Below are 22,506 nucleotides of genomic sequence, written 5' to 3'. Positions count from 1 at the left end.
TATATGACGTTCTTCCAAACAATTTTTTATGTCGGGGCTTCAGGACACTTGGATCACTATGGATGAGCATGTTGGAGATATTTTGTGGTTTCAATTTTGTGTTCTTGGACGTTAGTCTGGGGTGCTGTCTGCCATTAGGTGTGCTAGCCGCTCCCCCTGCCGATCTCCGCAAGGGATGTGAGGACTCTAAAACTTCACCTGAGTCTCCGTCGGCATATGGGTGAGTAGATAATGGCTGAATTTTCATTTTTGGGTGCACTATCCCTTTAATATACTCCTTCTGTCATGCAAGAATCTGTCAAGCTCACACTAAGGTATCATTTGTCTTTCAGCATGGCTGTTCATTATGCTTTTCTTTTCTTGTATGCACTGCATGTTTCAGGAAGTGTGAACTGCCTCTTGCTTGTTAATGCTGTAATTATCTTGTGCTGATAAGTATTCATAACCTCGGGCACAACTGCACTTAGTTCTTAATTTCAAGGGTTCTTAATGTGGCTTTTGGTCTTTGCTGATTTACATCCCAGTCAATAGACACAGAGCCACATATCTTTCAGGAAGAGTTCTTTCAGATCTGATGGTAGATAGTGATCATGAAGGCGAGGAGTCGAGCTCTCAGCTAATTACAGAGTTCAAACCTGGGTATGGGTAAAACTAATGATCTGACTTTTAGCCTTTTTATCTCCTCACTTTGGCCTTTAATTAGTTTGCCTTATACTGTAGGTAATTAATGGACTTTGTGTGAAAATCTCTAGAAATCCACCTCCAAAGACCTCCAGAGATAAGACTAAACTCCATCGTGGGGATACTGATATCTTAACTGCCTAGAAATAAAACATGGAGCTGGAAAATATCAACTGGATGTTACTGTTACTGTATATAAGCTCCATATTGCAGCATCTTCATGACCAAATGTCTATTGCTGATTCTGCCTCTCATGTCCTCCTTGCTCCTTTTCCAAGGCTGATCCAGGAGGAGAAGGAGTCGACGGAGCTGCGGGCGGAGGAGATTGAAAACCGGGTGGCCAGCGTCAGCCTTGAGGGCCTCAACCTGGCTCGAATGCACCACCACGGAGCCTCCATCACTGCCTCAGCCACCGCCTCCTCCTTGGCCTCCTCCTCCCCGCCCAGCGGACACTCCACCCCTAAACTTGATCCTAGAAGCCCTGCCCGTGATATGGAGCGCATGGGGGTCATGACACTGGTAAGTTGCATTGACTACATGAAGACCTTGCCTCCCACCGAAAATTCATACTCATACCCTCAGCTGTAAGTACAGTACAGTACATCAACAGAGTGATGTCTCTTTAAGTTTTACAGGAGCAGCTTAACATGAGAACACATTCTTTTTAAACAAGTAATACAATCTAGTACTGTTCTCTAAATCTCTTTAAGGCATGCTTCCCCCCAAACAACCATTTGTATATCAATTACTCACCCTGTGTTACATTGAATTTGTGAAGAAAGCTCTGTTTTTCTCACATTTATCCATGGTGAGCGAAGAATCCAAAAACGGAGAAAATTCTTGATGAATTAAAGTCCTAGGGGTCCATGTTAATCATCAGCAAAACTTTATCAAAACAGCCGTTAACAAACCCTCACACAACTTGTGCTGTATAATCCAGGTCTCATTTATCCAGTTGTGTGCAGAGTACTTCCCAAACAGACAGCCCTTTCCGATGGGGAACTGAACTAGAAGTGAAACCTAGGGTGCTTTCAGACCTAGAGTTGTCTTGCTTTGGTCTGAATTAGGGACTAATTTTTTCACAAAGTTGCATAATAACGTAGAGTTGGTTCATGTTCTCACGGCAGCATTTACAAGTGGACCAGATCAAATGCCTTGTGTGAGAAAGCTGCTCTTGATTGGTCAGAATTTCCATGTGGGAAAAATCCAGGAAGTAAAGCAAACGCTGAAGAAGAGTACACTTGCAAGATAAATGTGACACTTTCTAATGTCACAATGGAGGGACAACTACGCAGGTTGATTTTAGCGCTGCTCATCGTGGACTATATTGCTGTCATTGTTCATTTTAGTCAAACCATACAGTTTGAAAACGAGGCGCGGCTCCAACTAGAAAACAATGTTTTGATGCATTGGATGTGCTGAATGTGCATATTAAGGCAGTACAGGAGGAGGTGCACATTAATAATCCTCCAGGACTGTAACATGCTCATGTTTAACCCAAACAATGTGTCATGTGACTGCAGTTGGTTCAGATCCAGGTCGGAACACCTTCTCACCACAAACGAACCGCACCAGAGTTCATTTGTAACCGGTCAGAGACCACCTCTTCAAGAAGGTCTCGGTCCGGTTGTTTTGGTGCGCACCTGAGTGTGATTGCTGTGTTCACACCTGCACAAACGAACCACACTGAGGGGGCAAATGAACTTGAGTTCGATTAAACCAAACCAATCATGGCGGATGTGAAATCAGTCTTAATCTATACTCTATTCAAAGCCAGACTCCATTAACAAAAACAGTAATTTTACCTCACTGAACACAGGAGTTGCTGATCTACCACTGCCTCGATCGGGTAATTTTGTTTGTGTTATTGTGTGACTCTAGTGTTTTTAAAGAGATAGTTCGGATTCAGCAAACTCACACAGTAACACAAACAAAATACTGATTGAGGCAGTGGTAGATCAGCAACACTCGTGTTCAGTGAGGTAAAATTACTGTTTTTGTAAATGGACTCTGGCTTTAAAGAATGCATAAATAAGTTTCAAAGTTTTTCACAAATTTAACATAACACATGGTGAGTAATTGATATACAAATGGTAATTTGGGGGAAGTATTCCTATAAAGCAGACTTTTTGGGTTTGTAAGTGAGCCTCATCTTTGAATTTATTGATGTAGTACTTGTGAGTCACCAAGAGTAAATCTGACCTGTGAAATAGTGTATTTACATACTGTATATCCAAGATTTATCAAAATTAGATGAATTATGTCATGTCATATGGAATACTGTAAATTTATTATGTTGATCTGTTGTGTACAAAATCTATTGCACGTCTGTCCTGGAAGAGGGATCCCTCCTCAGTTGCTCTTCCTGAGGTTTCTATCGTTTTTTCCCCGTTTTGGGGGAGTTTTTCCTTATCCGCTGTGTCCTAAGGACAGAGGGATGTCGTATGCTGTAAAGCCCTGTGAGGCAAATTGTGATTTGTGATATTGGGCTTAATAAATAAAATTGATTGATTGATTGATATGTAGTCTAACTAAATCTTTTTCATAATTTTAGATTTGACCCTCATTTTCAACATTCTGGAACTAACAGAGAAAAAACATAGTGCTATAATAGTGTAATCTGTACTGCCTGATACATACAGTACGTTTTGATTATTAGCAATTAAACTATTACAGTAACTGACAAGTCTGACACCGTCATCTGCCCCATCAGTGGAAATTCTTTGTCCTAAAAGTTAGTGATGTGCTCAGTGGGTAAATCTTGGAATACATTCAATAAATAAAAAGAGTTAGGTTCTTCAAACATGTATGAAAGAGCATAGTTCAGGGATGAACACATAGAAGAGCAGGAGTATGTGAAGTTTTGATTAAGAAAAAGCCTTTATTATGTATAAAATACAATTTACAAAACAACTGGTTTTGGCCTTGGTAGATTTTTGTCCGGGTTTAAATGAAGAGAACTTTTTATGCATTCATTCGCCAGAGTAGCAGCATCAATTCTTGACCCCAGAACACAAAACATATCATAAAAGATAAAACTGGCCAAATATGTGACATCCATTGTTTTTTCCCATTATATATTGTGACCTTTAAAATCACATCCAGTGGTATGATTGTTTCTGCAAAGCCAGAACACGTTATCAAGATGTATTAAGTCCCTGGGTTCAAACTCATACAGACAAGTGGTGTCTGAGGATTCACACTGATGAAAAGACTGATGACTATTATGTTACTTGAGCAGCAGTGTGAAATGTAACATGGATTTCCACGAGGCGCCGAATTGCAAATATGGCCGTCTGTCTCTGAATTTCGTGTGTGGTGCTGTGAGTGACGGGCAGAAATTTCTTTAAGGCCATCAGGGATTTGCTGTCCTCGCATCACACAGCAGCATTCGATTAGAGTTTGAGTATATGCTAAATCTGAGTGTGTACTTTCAGGGATTTAAGGTTTATTTTTAGAGATTGTACCACTTTTGTAAGTACATAGAGATGCAGATTAGTAGAGAAATGTAGTGTATATAGAATATTTCTCCTTCTCTTGTGTGAAGACTGCCATATGTCCAAAGCAGCTTGTGCACTGAGTTGGTAGCTGATGGTTGTTTCAGTCAGCTATAAACATAATTTTTGTATTAAGTAGTAATAAAGCAAAGGGAATTTAAGGTGAAATAGCTTTTTGTTAGGTCCATGTTTTTAACAGTCTCTGCATGGCAAAGAAATAGTTCACCCCCAAATCAAAAATACATACAGTACCTTCTCTTGAATATAATGGAACTAGATGGCACTCAGCTTGTGGTGTTCAGAGCGCCAAAAATATATTTGACTCAACAGCAATGTCTCTTAACAGAAATCATGACCTGGTTTCTCAAGATAATCCATAGACCTTGTTGTGAGCGGTTTCATGTAGGAAGTATTTTCTTTCCAATTGTATCACTGCATAGAAGGAAGTGTGCATCTACTCATGGACAAGAGGCTCATGCTCTTGACAGCATGAGATATAAACATTAATGGTGACATCCTTGGCTGAGCAGTAATGTTAGCTAATCAGGTGCTAGGTGAGCTAGCAGTAGATGCATGCTTCCTTTTGAGTGGCGATACGGATAGCCTGGCATTACCCCTCTGAGCTCATTTTAGATTTCCAGGATGTTTCAACGGGCGTGTACCAAAATTCCTCTGCAGGCAGATTTAAAATAGGTTGAGCAGTTGTAGTTGTAGCAGTGCTTGGTCTGTTTTCAAATAGGCCTGGTCATAAACATTCTCAAATTACAGCTAAACAGTACACTAAAATGTGTTTCTGAAAACATTTGAGACAGAAAATAGGCAATGCAGTAATAGAATCTTGATTCAGATTTCATCAGCACTGCCTAGTTTGAAAGTTTCGTGAACCTGGCATGTTGAGCTGGACAGAGCAGAGACTGGTGATGTTCCATGAGTAGATGTACGCTTCCTTCCGCGTGGTGATACAGTTGCCGGGTGTAGTTCAGTAGAAAGAAAATAGTTCCTACATGAAACTGCTCACAACAAGGTCTGTGGATTATCTTGAGTAACCAGGTCATGATTTCTGGAAAGAGACATTGCTGTTGAGTTTTTCAAATGTATTTCTTTCTTCTTTTTTTTTTTCTTTTTTCTTTTTGGGCACTTTGAGCACCACAAGCTGAGTGCCATCTCATTATATTAATGAGAAGGCAGATATCTCTATGGCTGATATCTCCAACACTTCGCAACTCGCACCAAAACAATCTAGATTGATAAATAGCACTACAGGTAAGAGGAAACATGTATTTTTCATTTTTTCAACTGTCTAAGCTGTTTAGGTAGAGAAGACATTCATTTTTAAGGCTTGCTGCATTAAGTCAGCATGCAGAGAAAGTCGTGACAGAAACTGTCTTGCTCTGTCAGCTGTCATCACGCAGGTGTCACAGGGACATCTCGCAGTTTCTCCAAGAATAGACAATAATCTGTTCTACAGCTCAGCTCCTCTCTTACTCTCTCCATGATGCTGACCTGAGGCTGAAACACTCCAGATGTGCCCATAACGGAGCTTTTATTACATAAGAAAATACTCATATGCCCCTATAATCCACCAGAACAAGGGAAGTGTGTAATATGTCCTTCACCCAGAGGCTTTTAAAGGCTTTGATTTTATTGATCAGTGAAATGACTTTTTTACCGATCCTTCAGTGTTCCTCTTTATTGATCTGTGAATTGATGCTCTGGTATTGGGAAAAGGTTCATGAGCATCTAATGGTGTATGATGTTCATATGAATGAGCTAGTCGTCTTTCATTATGTGGAAATGTGTTTGTTCATACCGGAACACATGGATATTGATGATTGCGCTTGTCTTTTCTCTGCCCAACAGCCCAGTGATCTGAGGAAACACAGGAGAAAGGTACGTACAGCGTCACAACATTTTTAATAGGATATCATTTTAAACCATGTTTCCCTGAATTAATTGTTTAAGGGGACCCCATCTTGTGTCTTATATATAATGTTAGAATGAAGGGTGCTCCTATCAAACGATTTAAAAGACTCAAATAATGTGGTAAATGTTTATTAAAGTAATCCCTATGAGCATCCCTCAGGCTTTCAGACCACTCTCCAGACACTACTGCAAGTGTTTACATTACGTAGCCTACACTGCTACATGAAGCTACATGCTGACTTCAGAAAAACATGTAATGTTGGTTGTTGATGTTGTTAATTTCAGATCATATTCCTGCTTTAACGTGACCCATTGTGTTATGAAGTTTTTATTGGTGATTTTTCATGTCAGAAATTGCTGCTACTCTCTGATATAGTCATTCCCTGGCTGCAAGCGCACTGCTAATGTACCTGTACATGTAGCTAATGTCAGAAACACGTAATCTTGGTTGCTAATGTTGCTAATTTCTCCCCAGTTTTGGGTCATATCCCTACTGGAGCATGTCTGGTTAGGAAACTTTTTATGGGGATTTTTAACAGGAAGGAGTACCGTTGTGCACAGTCATTCCCTGGCTGAAAGTTTATTGCTTCATGCTAATGTCAGAAAAACGCATTGTTAATTACTGATGTTAATTTCTTCACGATTTCGGATCATATTTTTGCTGGAATATGTCTGGTTGTGTTATGAAGCTTTAGTTGGTAATTTTTCACAGTAAAAGAGCCACTATTCTCTATTACAGTCATTCCCAGGCTACAAGTATTCTGCTAACGTATATGTAGCTACATGCTAACATCATGTAGCTTACGTCAGAGAAAAATGACACCTTGGTTGCTGATGTTAATTTCTCCTGATTTCAAATCATATTCCTGCTGGAACATGCTGAGTTATGTTTAGAAGCTTTTATTGGTGATTTAAAACAAGAAATAGTGCTACTATTCTCTGTTAGAGTCAATTGCTACATGCTAACGTCAGCGAAACTTGTACACTTGTGGTGTGTCTCAAATCACATACTTCTGTTAGTATATTTCTATGTAGTATATTATGTGCACTATGTACTCATTGGCGTAGTGCGCAAATTTCAACAGGGTAGTGTTGCCTCAAACCAAACAGTGCCATTGTGCACTCACGAGAAATGACGACCGCAGATTAGCTAGCATTCGCGTTATCGTTCGGGGTACTGAATCATTACAAACTAAATTATCCCAATCAACATACTGCTGACTTATACCCGACAACCATAAAATGTGCAGCTATTCTTTATTACAGTCATTTCCCGCCAGCAAGTACACTGCTAATGTACATGGAGCTACATGCTAACGCCTGGGGAACATTTAATCTTTGCTGCTGCTGATGTTGTTTTATTTCCCCCCGATTTCAGATCACATTCCTGCTGGAAGATGTCTGGGTGGGTTTAGAAGCTTTTATCTGTGATTTTTCATAGTTAAAAATGTTGCTATAATCCATTTCAGTCATTCCCAAGCTTCAGTGATGGTGCAGATATGCAGCAGATCCAGAAATGCTGACCAGTCAGAGCAGACTGTGCTTTTGTTGTTAGCGGGGCTTTGAGAGACAGGAGCTAAAACAAAGCCTTCTCAGACAAAGGGTGAATACAGGTGTTCCAGCACAGACAGTATGAGACAAATAAAGTATTCTTTGAATATCAAAGCAAGTAAACATGCTCTAGTAGCAACCCAGAATACCCTGTCAATGTGCACAATAGGTCCCCTTTAATAACATGATTGCTGTAGTGACATCCTGGATAAATAGGTGATGCACCGGTATCTGAGGGTCACGTTTAATGTCCCATTCTTTGCCCTCATCCCTCAGATAGCAGCGGTGGACGAGGATGGCCGCGAGGACAAGGCCACCATCAAGTGTGAGACGTCCCCGCCTCCGACACCACGCACTGTCCGAATGACACACACACTGCCAGCCTCTTCGCACAACGACGCACGAGGGTAGGTGTCAGCCACACGACCAGTTATTGTTGCATTGATCGCTTCATGTCAAATGTTTGGACTTTGAAGTATTTTTTGTGTGATTGCTTCTCTACCTTAGATGCAAATGATTTTCTTTCTTGTAAAGTGTAGCTTGATGTACTGGTTTTCAGATAATGTAGTCATCTTAGCTCTGCCTGTTTTTCCTTTGGATGAAAATGAGACTCTTTATTATGAAGCTTCCAGTTTCGCCATGCATCATTTTTATGATAAGCTAGGTACTTTTTCAAAACTTAAGGTGCAGGCAGTAGCAACAATATTAGATGAGTCTTCAGTAATTGGCATGGATAAATGAGCTTAATAAGTAGAGTCGGGGAAAGCAGCAAATACTTCACAGAAAACACATAAAAACAGAGCAAACAAAGGTATTAAAAATAAAGTGAGAGGACGATTCTTGGAACAATATCCATCGAGGTATGTATGAGTTGAGCCCACTATTAAGAACTGTCTATTCTCATTATTTATTACAAATAAATACACTTTTTCCCCACAAGATTATTGACAGTCTAAAATAAGGACCTTTGAGAAGTGATCTTTAAACTCTTTAACTCATATCTTTGTGTCTTCAGGATCGTGGCCTCTCTGGAGGCTGAGGCCAGCGCACTGAGTAGTGTAGCCAGCAGCCAAGACTCCCTCCACAAGCAGCCAAAGAAGAAGGGCATCAAGTCCTCCATCGGACGACTCTTTGGCAAGAAGGAGAAAGGCAGACTGGCACATCTGGCACACAGACAGGTCATGGTAGATCCACAAGGTGGGCACTGGAGACATGTTTCAACAATACTGATTATAATGTGCTGATATTTCACCTGATTCCTAATGTGTAAAGTTTGGATTTTTTTACTGGTTACTTTCTAAGTAAGGAGTAAAAATAGGTAATCACAATTAAAATCTATAATCATCTCCTTTTGTAGGCCTGTTTAACTCACCCCAACACCACCTAAATCTTAAAGGTCCAGTGTGTAGTATTTCATATATTGGCAGAAATGACATATGACATAGTAAGTATGACTTGTTTTGTGTGTAATCATGTGAAAATAAGAATAGCTGTGTTTTCATCACCTTAGAATCAGCTGTTAATATCTACATAGGGAGCAGGTCCTGGTTGATGGAGACTGCCGTGTTGCACCACCATATTTCTACAGCCCAGATCGCACAAATTTTTCGTGTCGGCCACTGTAGTTAGAAGCCCGACTGCGACAAGTAGCGTTGATAAAATGCTAATTTCTTTCCACATAAACTGCTTTATTAAGCATTTTTAGGGGTTTAAATCACTGGGTCCATTTGTTTCGGAGAGGAAGAGACCTCTCCGGATAATTTGGCTACTGCTAAAAACCTTCTGAATAATGAACACTGAAGGAATTCTAATCAGGAGCAGTTTCAGCTGGTTGCAATCTGCAGTCCGAGCTTTGTGACATGCTGCTCAAAACTTTAATTACTGTCAAAACAGACTCCCAAGAATTCTTACAACAGGTTTGATATTATCCAAACCAGCTGAAGGCAGAATTTGTCATGCAATGTTCTGCAGCCCAATGATAACAATCTCTGCTTTGTCTGAGTTCAGATGAAGAAATTTTTTGACATCCAGCTTTTAACATCAGTAAGGGCGTCATTAAGTGAACACATCATTCCAGGGACTGTGGATCTAACGGGCAGGTACATCTGTGTATCATCAGCGTAAAAATGAAAAGAGACACCATGTCTCTAAATAGTGTGCCTAAGGGGATGCATGTACAGGGAGAATAAAATCATCCTAGGATCGACTCTGTTCTCAGTGTATTATTGTATTAACTGATATCCCATGTTCTTCCTCTTCTCTCAGCGACCCTGATGGACTCGGACATGGCAGGCCAGGACATGGGGGTGGGCAAACTGGGAACTCAGGCCGAGAAGGACCGCAGGTTGAAAAAGAAGTAAGCTTTGTCCAAAGAAGCACATCAATAGCCTCCAAAGCAGACATCAGAACAGTCCCTGAGTAGGGTCTTCTCATACACAGCCAGCCAGTTCAATATATCTGCTCGTGCAAATGACCACATTAAAGTTCATGGTCAGTTTAGCTGTATGTTTTAAGACCTTCCACCGCTACATTACAGCCCAATCTGACCTTTGACACACACACAGAGGCTGTTACCTCCACCTCCTGTGTTTACCTTTACCTCTATGACGGCACGGCTGTACTGTATACGATACCATAACCCACAGTGATAGGAGGATCAATAGAAAGCAGAAGCTGGATCAGTATCCAGGAGCAGAGATCAGCCTCACTGTATTCAGACGCTGAGCCAAAGTCAGACTATTGATCCGGGCTGAAAACCCAATTAATCTCACAAAGCTACTTTGTCAATTTGGAAGCCATAGATGGCTTTCCCAACACCCATAGATTACACTCACCGTCAGATCGGGTGTCTCACCCCGCAGGAGAAAGGAGGAACTCCCTCTTGCAAGTCTCTCAGCAGGAGTGTTGCAGTATTTGTGTGCGCGCGCGTATGTGTGTGTGTGTGTGTGTGTGTGCATTTGCCATGCCCCAGTGCCAAATGATGAATGTCATTTGCTCGAAGTGCACATTGAGTTGTCATGACGAATAACTTTGCCTCCCATGTAGTCAATAGAGAGTACCGTTTGTTGTATGTTGACAAATGTGTTGTTTTCTCTTCCACTGCACTGACTTCTTCATAGCAGTGTCCAGGATTAAGGCCACACCACCACCTTGCATCTTGGCGCCTCCTCCTCCTCCTCCACACTGCATGCCATCGAGCTGCCTGCTACTATTTCCATTTCAGCATCTTGATCGATCAGTACCGCTGTGGTTCCTCATTGTTGGTGTGTTTTGTTTTTTGTTTTGTTTATTTCCTTCAAGAGGTAAACGACAAGTAATCTGAATGTAACTGAGCATCTGAATGTAAGGCCATGGAGGGGGTCTTGCTGTGTTTCAGTGCATTTCTCATTCCCTCTGCTGCACGAGATGTGGTCAGGACTGCATTGTAGAAGATGACATTTTTATCGACCGGTCTACAGATGCTCCTGTAAACGAATGTCCTCCATTGTGAGATATTTGTGTGTGGATGTGTGGGCGTGAGCGCACGTGTGTTTTGTTTTAGCGCCGTTACCGTTAATTGCCTATTGACTCATTAACATTTGTGTACTTTTGTCTCCCCGTCGCTCTCCTCTCTCTCTCTCTCTTCTCTCTTTTCTCTCTCTCCTTTGCTCTCTGATTCTCTCCTCTTCTTACCCTTCCTCTCCCTCTCATCATCCTCTGACTCTAACAAAGCGGGTAAGTTGTGAGGATGTATAACTGACCTCCTGGATATGACCATTGTCTCAGCCATTTTGCCCTGTCTGCCATCTCTTCCTGTCTGTCCGCCATCCGTCCTCTGCCTCCCCTCCCCCCCGCTCCCCTGAAAAAGACCAGTGCCAAAGCTGACGTCTCTTATCTATCTGTGTATCTTCTCTATCCTTCATGGCTGTTAACGACGCCATCTTTCTTTTTTCATTTACCACCTGAAGAAGTTTCTTCCCCCCTTTTTACAGTGCAATTGCAGCTGCATCCACGGCTGGACAGAGAATGTGCCGCCGCTAAAACTGGGGCCCAATTTTTACACCCGGAATGTCTTCCTCTCCTTTTATGTGTCTCTATCTATTTGTGTGAAATAACCAGCTGTAATATCTGGTTATGGGAATGTCAGATTTTGTTTGTATGATTTGTCATAACTGTTTTTCCTTACTTCCCTTTCCCCAGCTATGTTCAGTGGATGTATTTCTCCATGCATTAGACCTGACCTGAACATAAAACATGAGCTATCTCCCCATGTTGCTGGATAGATAAGACAATGAATGTACCCTGGTCGTGTTGGGGCGCACACATTTGTATGCCATGTATGTTCTAAGTGCCCTTTCACTGTACTGAGGCCTTCAGAGTGCTACATGTATATCATGTTTATTACTAAGCACCACTCTTTTCCATTTGTCAGTTCTTTGACAGCACACTCAGGGAATGTTGATTCAGAGTTTTGTGTTATGAAATGTCTTCACTAAATAGAATAAGAACTGTTTTGACGTGTGGGTGTGTGAGTGAGTGTGTCTCCTTGGTCCCCTGTTTGTCGGGCATTTTTAGGCTGTTATACGTCCTCTGTTTCCTGGCCCGAGAGTGGGAGGACTCAGCACAATACAAATAGCTCCGTGCACGACAGACCGAGAGCGTCTATTCGCTGCTCTTTGTCGATAAGGTGCAATTTACATCGTACAGCTCTCAAAGTGAGGCAAAGCAAAGTAGTGCTCTTAGGTTACACTTCAGCACCTGCGAAACAAAAAAAAACATGGAGAGCAGCCCAGACTGTGTGGAGAAAAGTTACTTGTAAAAATACCCTGCTGCATGATTCAAAAACTGCACCAACAGAAGTATCAGTGTGAAAAAAACAATCTCTCTCAGCAGAATAAACTCTGAGTGGCTGAACTGGGATGAGTCGGGGATTTGTGCTTAGATTAGCAATGCAGGTTCGCTGTAGCACAGTGCCTTCCAGGTGTGTGTATGAGTGTGTTGTGTGTGTACTCAGGGAGCACATACAGTACCACTGCCAAGGATACACAATCCTTTAACTGTGTTGTTTTAATCAGATACTTACACATTTTAAATTTTTATCCGGGTCTACATCTGCTGAATGTTTCCTGCTGTAGGGTGGGTTGATAACAGACAGCTACTTAACAGCGACAGCAAACTAGCTCGACAATATGGCCAACGCAAGTATGGCGCTTAATGTATTCAACTGTGTGGACCTTGGACTGATGACTAAGGTGCATCAAACTAACCATGTGGTGTCATTATCCAACTTTAAACACTCACTTGTTCCTTGGCTTTTAACCTTAACTTTGATTTAATGCCATTAGAATCTGCTCAGTAGTCGAAATATCCTGCTGCTACAAACACTGAACAACATACACGGCACAAGGAGGCGAGTCCTTCCTTCTACTAGCAATTATAAATACTGTAGGTGACAGGGAAAATGATAGTATAAGGTTTAGGGATTTGGGAGTGAATGAAGTCACAAGTTCAGTAATACAAAGCATGTGTGTGTGTGAGTGTGTGTCTCTGAGTGTAGCCACAGTTTGTGCGCTTGTCTGTGCCACTCTCTGGCAGCACAGAGATGAATGATAAAAACGCTGCCCTTTTAAACACTCTTAGTGTACAGGCAGGACTAGGAGATAAAATGTGTTTGAGTACTCTCCTCTCATGTATTATATATATATACACACACACACACACACACACAGTCCTGTACACGCAGACATGACATGGTGACTGCAGGGATTTGTGAGCAGCAGTGTGCAGGAGTGAGGATGTGAGAGCGTTGAAGAGGGTGTGGTATCAGAGTGAGAACGTGTGTTTATTGTGATGTACAAGTACATGTGCTCATACAAGGTCTCCTCTGTCCCCGCCCTCAGACACGAGCTATTGGAGGAGGCCAGGAGAAAGGGTTTGCCTTTCGCCCAGTGGGACGGTCCCACTGTTGTAGCCTGGCTGGAGGTAAGTAGACGCTCTCCTGTTGGTTGATCTTCCACTGATGATTTTTCACTGCAGATATACTCAAATGCAAAGTACTAAAGTTGCATATAAAGAGTTCTATTTTTCCTACTCTGAAGCTTCCTGTTGACTTTAGGTGCATGAATCTTTTTTCTGGCCCCGTTTCCACCAAACACTTTCAGTATGGTACCTTTGGAACCAACAGTAACCCTTCAGACATGGTACCTAGACCCTAGTGTTTCCACCACAAACAGTGCTCTTAAATGTGGGCGGGGTTGTTGTCACTCACTTTCCTCCTTCATCAGTCTGCATCTCGTCTATCGTCCACAGAACGAGTGACAACGGCAACATTTTCAGAGCAAAATAGAACAGGCTGCAGTGAGAGTCTCTCTACACGGGATATTTAGAAATAGCAGGTTTGTGCATTTAGTCCTTCTCAGGCAAGCTCAGGGGTTTAGTGTTGCTGGAGGCCACATATTTTTACATGTTTGAAGATCCACTCATTACTAAAAGTCTGTGTCATCTAAGAGAGACAGTTAAAACTACAGTAATAGTCAAAGTTGTCACAGTGAAATTTAAGGTGTGTTGATTGATTCACGTCATCAGCTCACACATTACGAGTTAATGTTCCACCTTAAAAGTCACCAGCAGTCGGCCCAGTGAATGAAGTTATTTTTTCTTCGACTCCAGCTGCTGTGAGAGGCAGCAAAACATCCTTTCATTTTATAGTTACAGTTTACTAATAAAACTCTCCACAGTATGAACAGTGGTTACATGAACCTCAAAACCAGACACAACTCAGCCCTGAGCAGAGTGACCGTCCTCTACTGACCAATCAGACTGCAGTGTTCACAGCTCCACCTTTTAGTACCAGATCTGTGTGCTAGGTACCCCAACAGAGGGGGCACCAAACATGGGGACGGTATGGAACGGTTCCATTGGTACCATCCACAACTTTTCACAGTGGAACTGGGGCTTTTGTCCGAATATTGCACAGAATTTAAACTAAACTTAGTCAGTCCCATTTGACTTAAAGGGACATTTCACCCCAAAAGCAAAAACACATATTGTTCCTTTTTGTAGTGCTATTTTTTAGTCTAGATTGTTATGGTGTGAGTTGCAGAATGTTGGGAGATATCAGATGTAGAGATGTCTGCCTTCTCTTGAATATAATGGAACTAGATGGCACTCAAGACTCAAAATCAGTGTCTCAAGGTCTGTGGATTATCTTGAGTAACCGGGTCATGATTTCTGGAAAGAGACATTGCTGTTAAGTTTTGAGCCGAGTGCCATCTAGTTCCATTGTTTTGGAGAGAAGCCAGACATCTCCAACTCTCACCTAAACAATCAAGACTGTGAAATAGCACTACAGGTAAGAGGTGAAATAATGCATTTATGATTTGGGGGTGAAGTGTCCCTTTATTGTTTCCCATGCGTAAACATAAGAAGTGATGGCTTTCCGTTTGACATTAACATGTAACGCATCCTTGACTTGATGAAACAAGACATTTAATACACAGTATCTGTACTTACTTAATATGGTTGCTTTGCTTAGATCTATTATGACTAATCTTATCAAGCTTTGACCCCAATTCCAAAATTAGTATTAATATTTAGCCACAAACGCACTGATGAACCAAAATAATACCTTTACAATTTACGATGAGTCATTGCAGTGAATCACTCACTGCATGTTCCTCTGCCTGATATTTTTGGACTAACTGAACACACTGGAGTAGAAAAAGCCAAACACTAGAAACACTACTGCCCCCTAATGTTCAGGGAGTGACCTGTAGCCACCAGCATATTCATGACTCCAGCAAACCCAGTCCACATGTTCCAGTTAGAGTCAAATGGGATTATTGGAGCTGAGAATTATTCAGCTGCTGATAAGGCGGCATTTGTGCTAACGTTAGACTCCATATTCATGGCAAGATGTCAACTATCAGGAGGCAAAATAATCTGCTGAAACTCAGGATGGTTGGATAAAAATATATTCTTATTTAGGTGGAATAAAATTAAGATGTTCTATGATACAGAAAATATAGATAGATAAGTAATTTTGGATGGACAGCCAGAAAAGTTGCCACTACAACTTTCAGTCTGGCCTAACTCAACATGCCTTGCTCCTTTGTCTCCCCCTTCCTCTCCTCTCTGTGCCGTAAAAGCTGTGGTTGGGAATGCCGGCATGGTACGTGGCGGCGTGTCGCGCCAACGTGAAGAGCGGAGCCATCATGTCGGCGCTGTCTGACACCGAGATCCAGAGGGAGATCGGTATCAGTAACCCTCTGCACCGCCTCAAGCTTCGCCTGGCCATCCAGGAAATGGTCTCCCTCACCAGTCCGTCGGCCCCGCCCACCTCCAGAACCGTGAGTTGTACAGAAAACATGGGAACATGGACGCAGACTGGAGTTTTAGTTTTACGAGCATTTGTTAAAGATGGAGCTGATCAGGAGGAAGAGATAATCTGAGACTTGTGTGGGACAGAAATGAAAAAGAAAGAACATTTTAAATATTTAAAACATTTTAGGAACTACATTTATTTTTTAATTTAAGTTAGATAAGATCATTGTGTCTTGACCTCGAGTCAAGTCATGTGACTTGAGTTCCCCACCTCTGCCAGCACATCAAAAACGCACCAATTAAAACCAAAGTCTAGAAATGATGATTTAGGATTTTATGGGTAATTATGAACATATAAATTAGTAAACTTTGCTAGTAGGTGGATTTTGTGACATTTGGACAGAGGCAGACAAGCTGTTTTTGCCTCTTTCCAGTCTTTATGCTAAACTAAGCTAACAGGCTAACAGGTTTCGGCTTTATATGGAGCAGTAACACCAATCTTCTCATCTAAATCTTCACAAAAAGTAAATACGCAAATTTCCCAAAATATTGAACTATTCCCTTCAACAAAAAATAAACTTTGGCTTCATTCTGCTTTTTCTGTTCAACCAGATTCACTTTCTCTAAAAATAAATGACATACTTTCTGCCTCCAGATCAGCTCTGACAAATGTTTGTATGACTGACTGTCCTCTCCGCTTACATGCACACCGCCTCCAGACATGAGTGACACGTGTGTTGGCGGGTGACAACAGGCGAATGATTAGCAAACAGAGCCGTTACGATCACGCCCAGCACATTTTAAATCCTGCAGTCTTTGTGCTAACTAAGTGAATATTACAGTGGGAGTGGGTTTGTACAACATTGCTCCAGTGTGTGTGCTGTAATTTAGCTCTCCAGTTCTTCCACACCACAGTCGCTTTCATAGCCCCCTGTTGTCATGGTAATTGCATACGGTCTCTAAGGACTGTGCTGCTCCTTAATGATAGTGACTGTTCACGCTGCGAAGCAAGGACTAATATGCTTCATACTGAAGGTACACATGCACAAACAATGCGGACCATACATCACGCAGACATGAGAAGTCGTGCACTGTTACATAAACCCAGCTGAGAATATTCATTAAAGTTTTTAGTCTCCACACAATACTATCTGTGCATGCAGAAGTCATAACTCATGAGCCCCTGCACTTTCCCCGTCCCCTCCTGTTGTAAAATAACACTAGCAGTACTTTTTTATGCTCCCCCTGTTCCCCCCTTTACCTCACCCTCTCATCTACCACTTAGCTCCACTTCCACACCTCATGAAACTTTCATTACAGAGCATGCAACTCCACGCGGCCAATCACAAACTCCCCCAACTGTGACTGGCCCTCCGCCTGTTGTCGTACTTAACCCCCCCACACACACACTTACAAGAGGGGGTTAATTGACCTTGTAAATATGGTTTGACGTGTATGTCGAGCAGAAAATTGAGGGAGGGGGGAGAATTGGTCGCTTTGACTCCACTGTCCCCTTGCAAACATGCAGTGAGGGAGTCCTGTGCCTTGCTGTGCTGCAATGACACAGCAATGCATCAAAATGAACAACAGTTAAAGTGGAATGACGGGTCAGTTCACACAAATTACAAAAGCAACTTTATTGCAGTTACTACTTTAAAAAAACAAAACAAAAAAAAGTGAAACTTCTGATTTATTTTTGTCAAAATAAACCAAAACCTATGTGACTGGGCCATGTGGTAATTTAATTTGAAAGGACAGACACAGGAAGTGTCCACGCTCAGCAGTCAGACAGGAGTCAGGTTAATTTCCAGGGCTGGTACCTGCGGTTATTCCACAGGCTAGTTAATAACATGTCGGGCAGGAAATCCAAAGTGTGGGATCATTTTGAGAAGGTGAAGGACGAACCCAAGGTGATATGTAAACTCATCTTCATTGGTCGACTACAAACATGACGCATCATCTGAAACATGGAAGTAGCTACATGCCCATTAGCCCACAGCGTCATTAACAGGCGGCTCGCTCAGTGTGTGACGTGCACTTGGAGATAAAATATAGGCCTATATTAATGAAGGTTCATTAGTACGGTTTTGTATTTCTCTTAGTCTGTAATGTAGCACAGTGTTAACAATGTTACTGATACTATTCTTTCTCACACCTTCAACTCAAACCACCAAAATATATCATTTAATAATTAAATTAATATCAGAAAAATGTGGGCGACTAGTCGACTAATGGCCCTAAATGACGACTATTGGTCGACTAGGAAAATTCTTAGTCAGGGGCAATATATATAAATAGAACAGCTAGAACAGTATAGTAAGTTCATAAAATTACAGCACTTTACTGTAATACAGCCTTTAAAACCAGAACAACACAATCCAAAATCTAACATGATACCTAGTCTTGTATTACATTATTGATTTAATATCAATTTATTGCCCAGCCACACTTTTTACTTAAGAAATAGTCCCCATTAAAGCTTCTGACTGTATGCTCTGTGGATCAGATGACACTTGGGAGAAGTGTCGTTTCTGTACTTTGAGTGAACCGACCCCTCACTAGTAGAATAAAGATGTAGAGGGGGGAGTAATGTGGGGTTTATGTGTGTGTTAGTGTCAATGATACTAATGTATTTGGTCTTCCTTGTTGTGCATGTTAACTGTTATTTGTACGTGTCCTGTATGCCGACACCGGGACGTTCTGTGCTGTACTGTGTTGTGGTTTTGTCCTCTTCATGCGCCCTCTGACCCCTGGCGGGTTTGGGGCCAGTTCATGATCTGACTGTGATGCTATAACACTATTGGCTTACAGTGGTGCTGCTCTTCTTCTTTAACACTGCTTGCCCCTCCTACCGGACCTCTACTACCAACCCTGCTGCTGCTGCTGCTGCTGCTCTGTCTCTTGGGCTCCGCCCCCTTGTAGCCGTCAGGCAATGTATGGGTGACCCATGAGGAGATGGAGACCATGGCAGCCCCTTCCAAAACGGTCAGTCCCCTTGTGTCCTTCACCATCACCCTTTTCTTTCTCTGTCAGTCGTGTGTGTGTGGGTGTAAGAGTGGGAATGGAGTGAGGAGAGAACTGGGTGGTGACTGATGGAGAAGGCATGCATCATTAAACCTCTTTCCTGTTCTTGTGAACCTTTTAACACACATTTAAACAGGGTTTTAATCAGAGGAGCCTCCCTCAATGATACACAAAGCACTGTATGTATGTTTAGTCTAAGTCTTTTGTGACGGCTCAGTGAAGGTGTGAGTCGATTTTTGCTTTAGTTTGACTCAGTTCATCTGTTTATTTATACCAACCACAACTCCGCACACACCAAATCTCTAAAAGCTATTTTATGGCATTTAGCTTCTTCAGGTCTCCAGGATTTTGTGAGCTTATTTTGGGATAGCTGATTTCACTGCAGCTTTTCTTAAACACTGCAATGTATGTTAAAATATTTTAAAACTTTTTTTGGCAAGGACTTTACAGGAGCAAGTAAAACTTGCAAAACTAGTTGCTAAATTTTGTGTATAGTTCATAAAGGCTCATATATACCAAACTGACATCAAAGAACTAGTGGCAACAAAGGCTGACTGTTGCATGGCCTCATGTCGCCTGTTTCTCCGCCAAAAGTTACACATGAACACATTGCAAAGACATCAGCCGACCAACCAACCAGCACATTCATTGTGCACCTGTGTTAGAAGAAATAACTCCACACCAGCAGACAGCAGTAGTCTGTAATCCTCATTAGAAAAGAAAATTGGATGACCGACAGGATGGATTCAAGATGCTAGTTAGCCAGTTGGCACATTGACAACACAACCCGATGTTCAAAGAACAAATTATGTTTACTGAGCACTGGTGAACAATAACAAAAACAATTATGAACTATTTCTGCTGAAGAGCTCAGTGGTTAAAAAAAATGATTTAATTTGACCTAACATAAAAAGTTTGTTTCGATGTCACTCTGTCTTGACTTTAGTTGTTTACTTTCCTCACCTCTACTTCAAAAGTAGTCGACGGGGCGACTAGTGCAAACGATATGGGATACACTATAAAAACCAGGGCGATGGACGCTCACTGACGGTCGACCATTGGCTTGGTGTATCAGGGCCCTTAAAGCTGAAGACAACCCTTGCCATTGACAATAAAACTGCACTGTTCTGAGTTGATTTATTCTTGAACGTTACCTGTAATCAAAAGCATATTAAATCAAACTCACCTTGATTTTTTTTCCAGCACCTGCAGTAGATCTGGGTGCAGCAGCCTTTGGCACGGTCCGTTGTCCATGTCTTTCAGTGAGTGTCCAGTTGTGTTTTACAGTAGAAAAGGTTGATCAATCCATGACTTTTGGTCATGTTCCACCACAATGTTGCACACCATGCAAAAACAGTTTACCCTGCTTTCTTGAAGAACATTAGGGAACTGCCCTGCCTGGTGTTTAGCAGCAAAATTTGTTAGAAAAGTGAGATGTTGGTGTTACACGTCTGCATTTTCACAACCAGAAACAAGGGGTGCAAGGGACTGCTATGATTGATTAAACTCACTGGAGCTACGCTGATTGGTCAAACTTGTGAAAAAGTTGCCGTCATTGGACAAAACTTTAAGGTCACACAGAATTCAGTGAGAGTGGTTGACTTTGTGTTAATTGCTGCCATCACAACATCCTGGAGAGGCTGTGAGTCAGCCTGATTAAGCAGAATTTAGCATGAAAGCAGCAGTTGTGTCTAAAAGAACTCTACAGAAATAAAGAAAATCGTGTGCAGATCTGATGTGCAGTGAGATCTGAAACTCTGCATCGTTGTCAGACTGTTTCAGGCTGTGGATGTGTATTTGTGGTCATGTAGATTTTTCATTATGTGTGATGGAATGAATGTAAAACACTGATAATCACATTTTTATTATCAGATTAAGTAGCTACTTGCGCTTGGTTAATTGTTTTTAACTTAAGTTTCAGCAGGGCTGCTCAAAATATTCTCCCCCTGATCTGCACTTCTCATCCAGTAGTTACTGGACGGAGTCATGATTTCAGTGTTTTAATACCATCACAGTTTTGCTCCTAACTAAACATGGACGTATACACACGCTTCATTCATGGACTTAACTACCTAGCAGGATGATATTAAAAGAAAAATATCTCATAGTTTAGGTATTTTTAATCAAAATGTTGTCAAATTTTGATGGCACTTTATAAAGAGATTCTCCCACATGTACCACTAGAGAGTGTTTGCGTACCACCTGTGGTACATGTACCGTAGTTTGTGAATCAGAGTCACAGCCAATGTGCTTTATCTCCTTCCTGGCTTCAGGACCTTCAAAGCTAAAAGCCAATTTGATGCCATTTTTCAGGACACCATTTTAGCCCATTAGTAACCTATTTCAAAACTAAATGCAAACTGTCAGGCCAGGCCACATCTGAGGCTAAAAAAAAAAGTCCCCCTGGAGACCAATTCCACATGCCATTTATATGTGAGCTTTCTTGCCTTTTAACTTGCTCAGCAGTGACTTCCACAAGCCTTTCAGCGTGTCTTGAAAGCACCTTGTCATGAGTCAGGGTTTTTGAAAATGTAGCAGAGGTTGGTGAGAAGAAACTTTCTTCCTTCATCCAACTTACTCTTAGATGTCGGAGCACTATAACCATCTTTGGGCAAAAAACCAATACAGATTTATATTTCACTTCTGATAGAGAGAGTAGCAAATAAGATCGAAAACATGCAAATGAGAATTTGCTCAGCATTATTTGCAAGTTGCATTTGGATTTGTTAGAGAACAGTCAGATTACAGTCTGCCTCCATTTCCTGTCATAAGTATATTTTTCTTTTCTTGTTTCAATCAGAAGTCAGACTCTGAGGAGGGGAGCTGGGCACAGGTAAGGCCAGAGAAACCAGATGTCATTTCTTGGATTTGTTTATTAAAAGTTGTTTATTACAGATTAAATCTTGCAGCTGATTTGAAAACATATTCAGTAAAAGCATCAGTAAAGATCTGTTGAGGTAGAGTGTGCTGACTTGTGTCTTTTCCATCAGACTCTAGCTTACGGCGACATGAACCACGAATGGATAGGAAACGAGTGGCTGCCCAGTCTAGGACTACCTCAGTACCGCAGCTACTTCATGGAGTGCCTGGTGGACGCACGCATGCTGGACCACCTCACCAAGAAGGACCTGAGGGTGCACCTCAAAATGGTGGACAGCTTCCACAGGTACTGCACTCACCGTAGCTGTGTCACACACCTCAGCTCACCTCGCGAACTACTGGACCAGTCAGCCTAATATTTTGTGTGCACATGTGTGACTGTGTGCTCAAGGACCTGTCGTGGTTGCGGTGATTCACAATTGTTGGAAAACCTGTTGTCTTGACTGTTAAATACCATCATTGGCTGCTGGCTCCTCACTCCTTTTAACCAGCGGGTTGGGGCCAGAAGTCATAAACAATATCAAATCACAAAAGAAAAGAGCAAAAAGCATTTTTGGAAATTGTCCTGGCTCAAAACAAGAGGCCTTGCCGTCTGTTGGAGGACACATTTTGGCCTTCATCTTGGCTCAAAAGCTGACATCCATAGAAG

The 22,506-nt window shown here is 41.8% G+C and overlaps 1 protein-coding gene across 6 annotated transcripts in view; it reads left to right on the top strand.

Moving 5' to 3' along the window:
- Positions 1-22,506, top strand: part of ppfia2 (PTPRF interacting protein alpha 2) — a 282,784-nt gene that overhangs the window by 248,728 nt on the left and 11,550 nt on the right. For all 6 annotated transcript variants that reach the window (XM_049566807.1, XM_049566806.1, XM_049566804.1 and 3 more), the window contains 10 exons: positions 960-1,200; positions 6,039-6,068; positions 7,929-8,059; positions 8,668-8,849; positions 9,918-10,008; positions 13,532-13,613; positions 15,779-15,979; positions 18,876-18,938; positions 21,778-21,810; positions 21,968-22,143. In XM_049566807.1, coding sequence (XP_049422764.1) covers positions 960-1,200; positions 6,039-6,068; positions 7,929-8,059; positions 8,668-8,849; positions 9,918-10,008; positions 13,532-13,613; positions 15,779-15,979; positions 18,876-18,938; positions 21,778-21,810; positions 21,968-22,143 — 1,230 coding nt within the window. The remainder of the gene's footprint in view (positions 1-959; positions 1,201-6,038; positions 6,069-7,928; positions 8,060-8,667; positions 8,850-9,917; positions 10,009-13,531; positions 13,614-15,778; positions 15,980-18,875; positions 18,939-21,777; positions 21,811-21,967; positions 22,144-22,506) is intronic.

This window comes from Epinephelus fuscoguttatus, linkage group LG22 (genome assembly GCF_011397635.1).
Source record: "Epinephelus fuscoguttatus linkage group LG22, E.fuscoguttatus.final_Chr_v1".
Taxonomy (NCBI): Eukaryota; Metazoa; Chordata; class Actinopteri; order Perciformes; family Serranidae; genus Epinephelus; species Epinephelus fuscoguttatus.
This window is presented reverse-complemented; position numbering and strand designations above follow the sequence as displayed.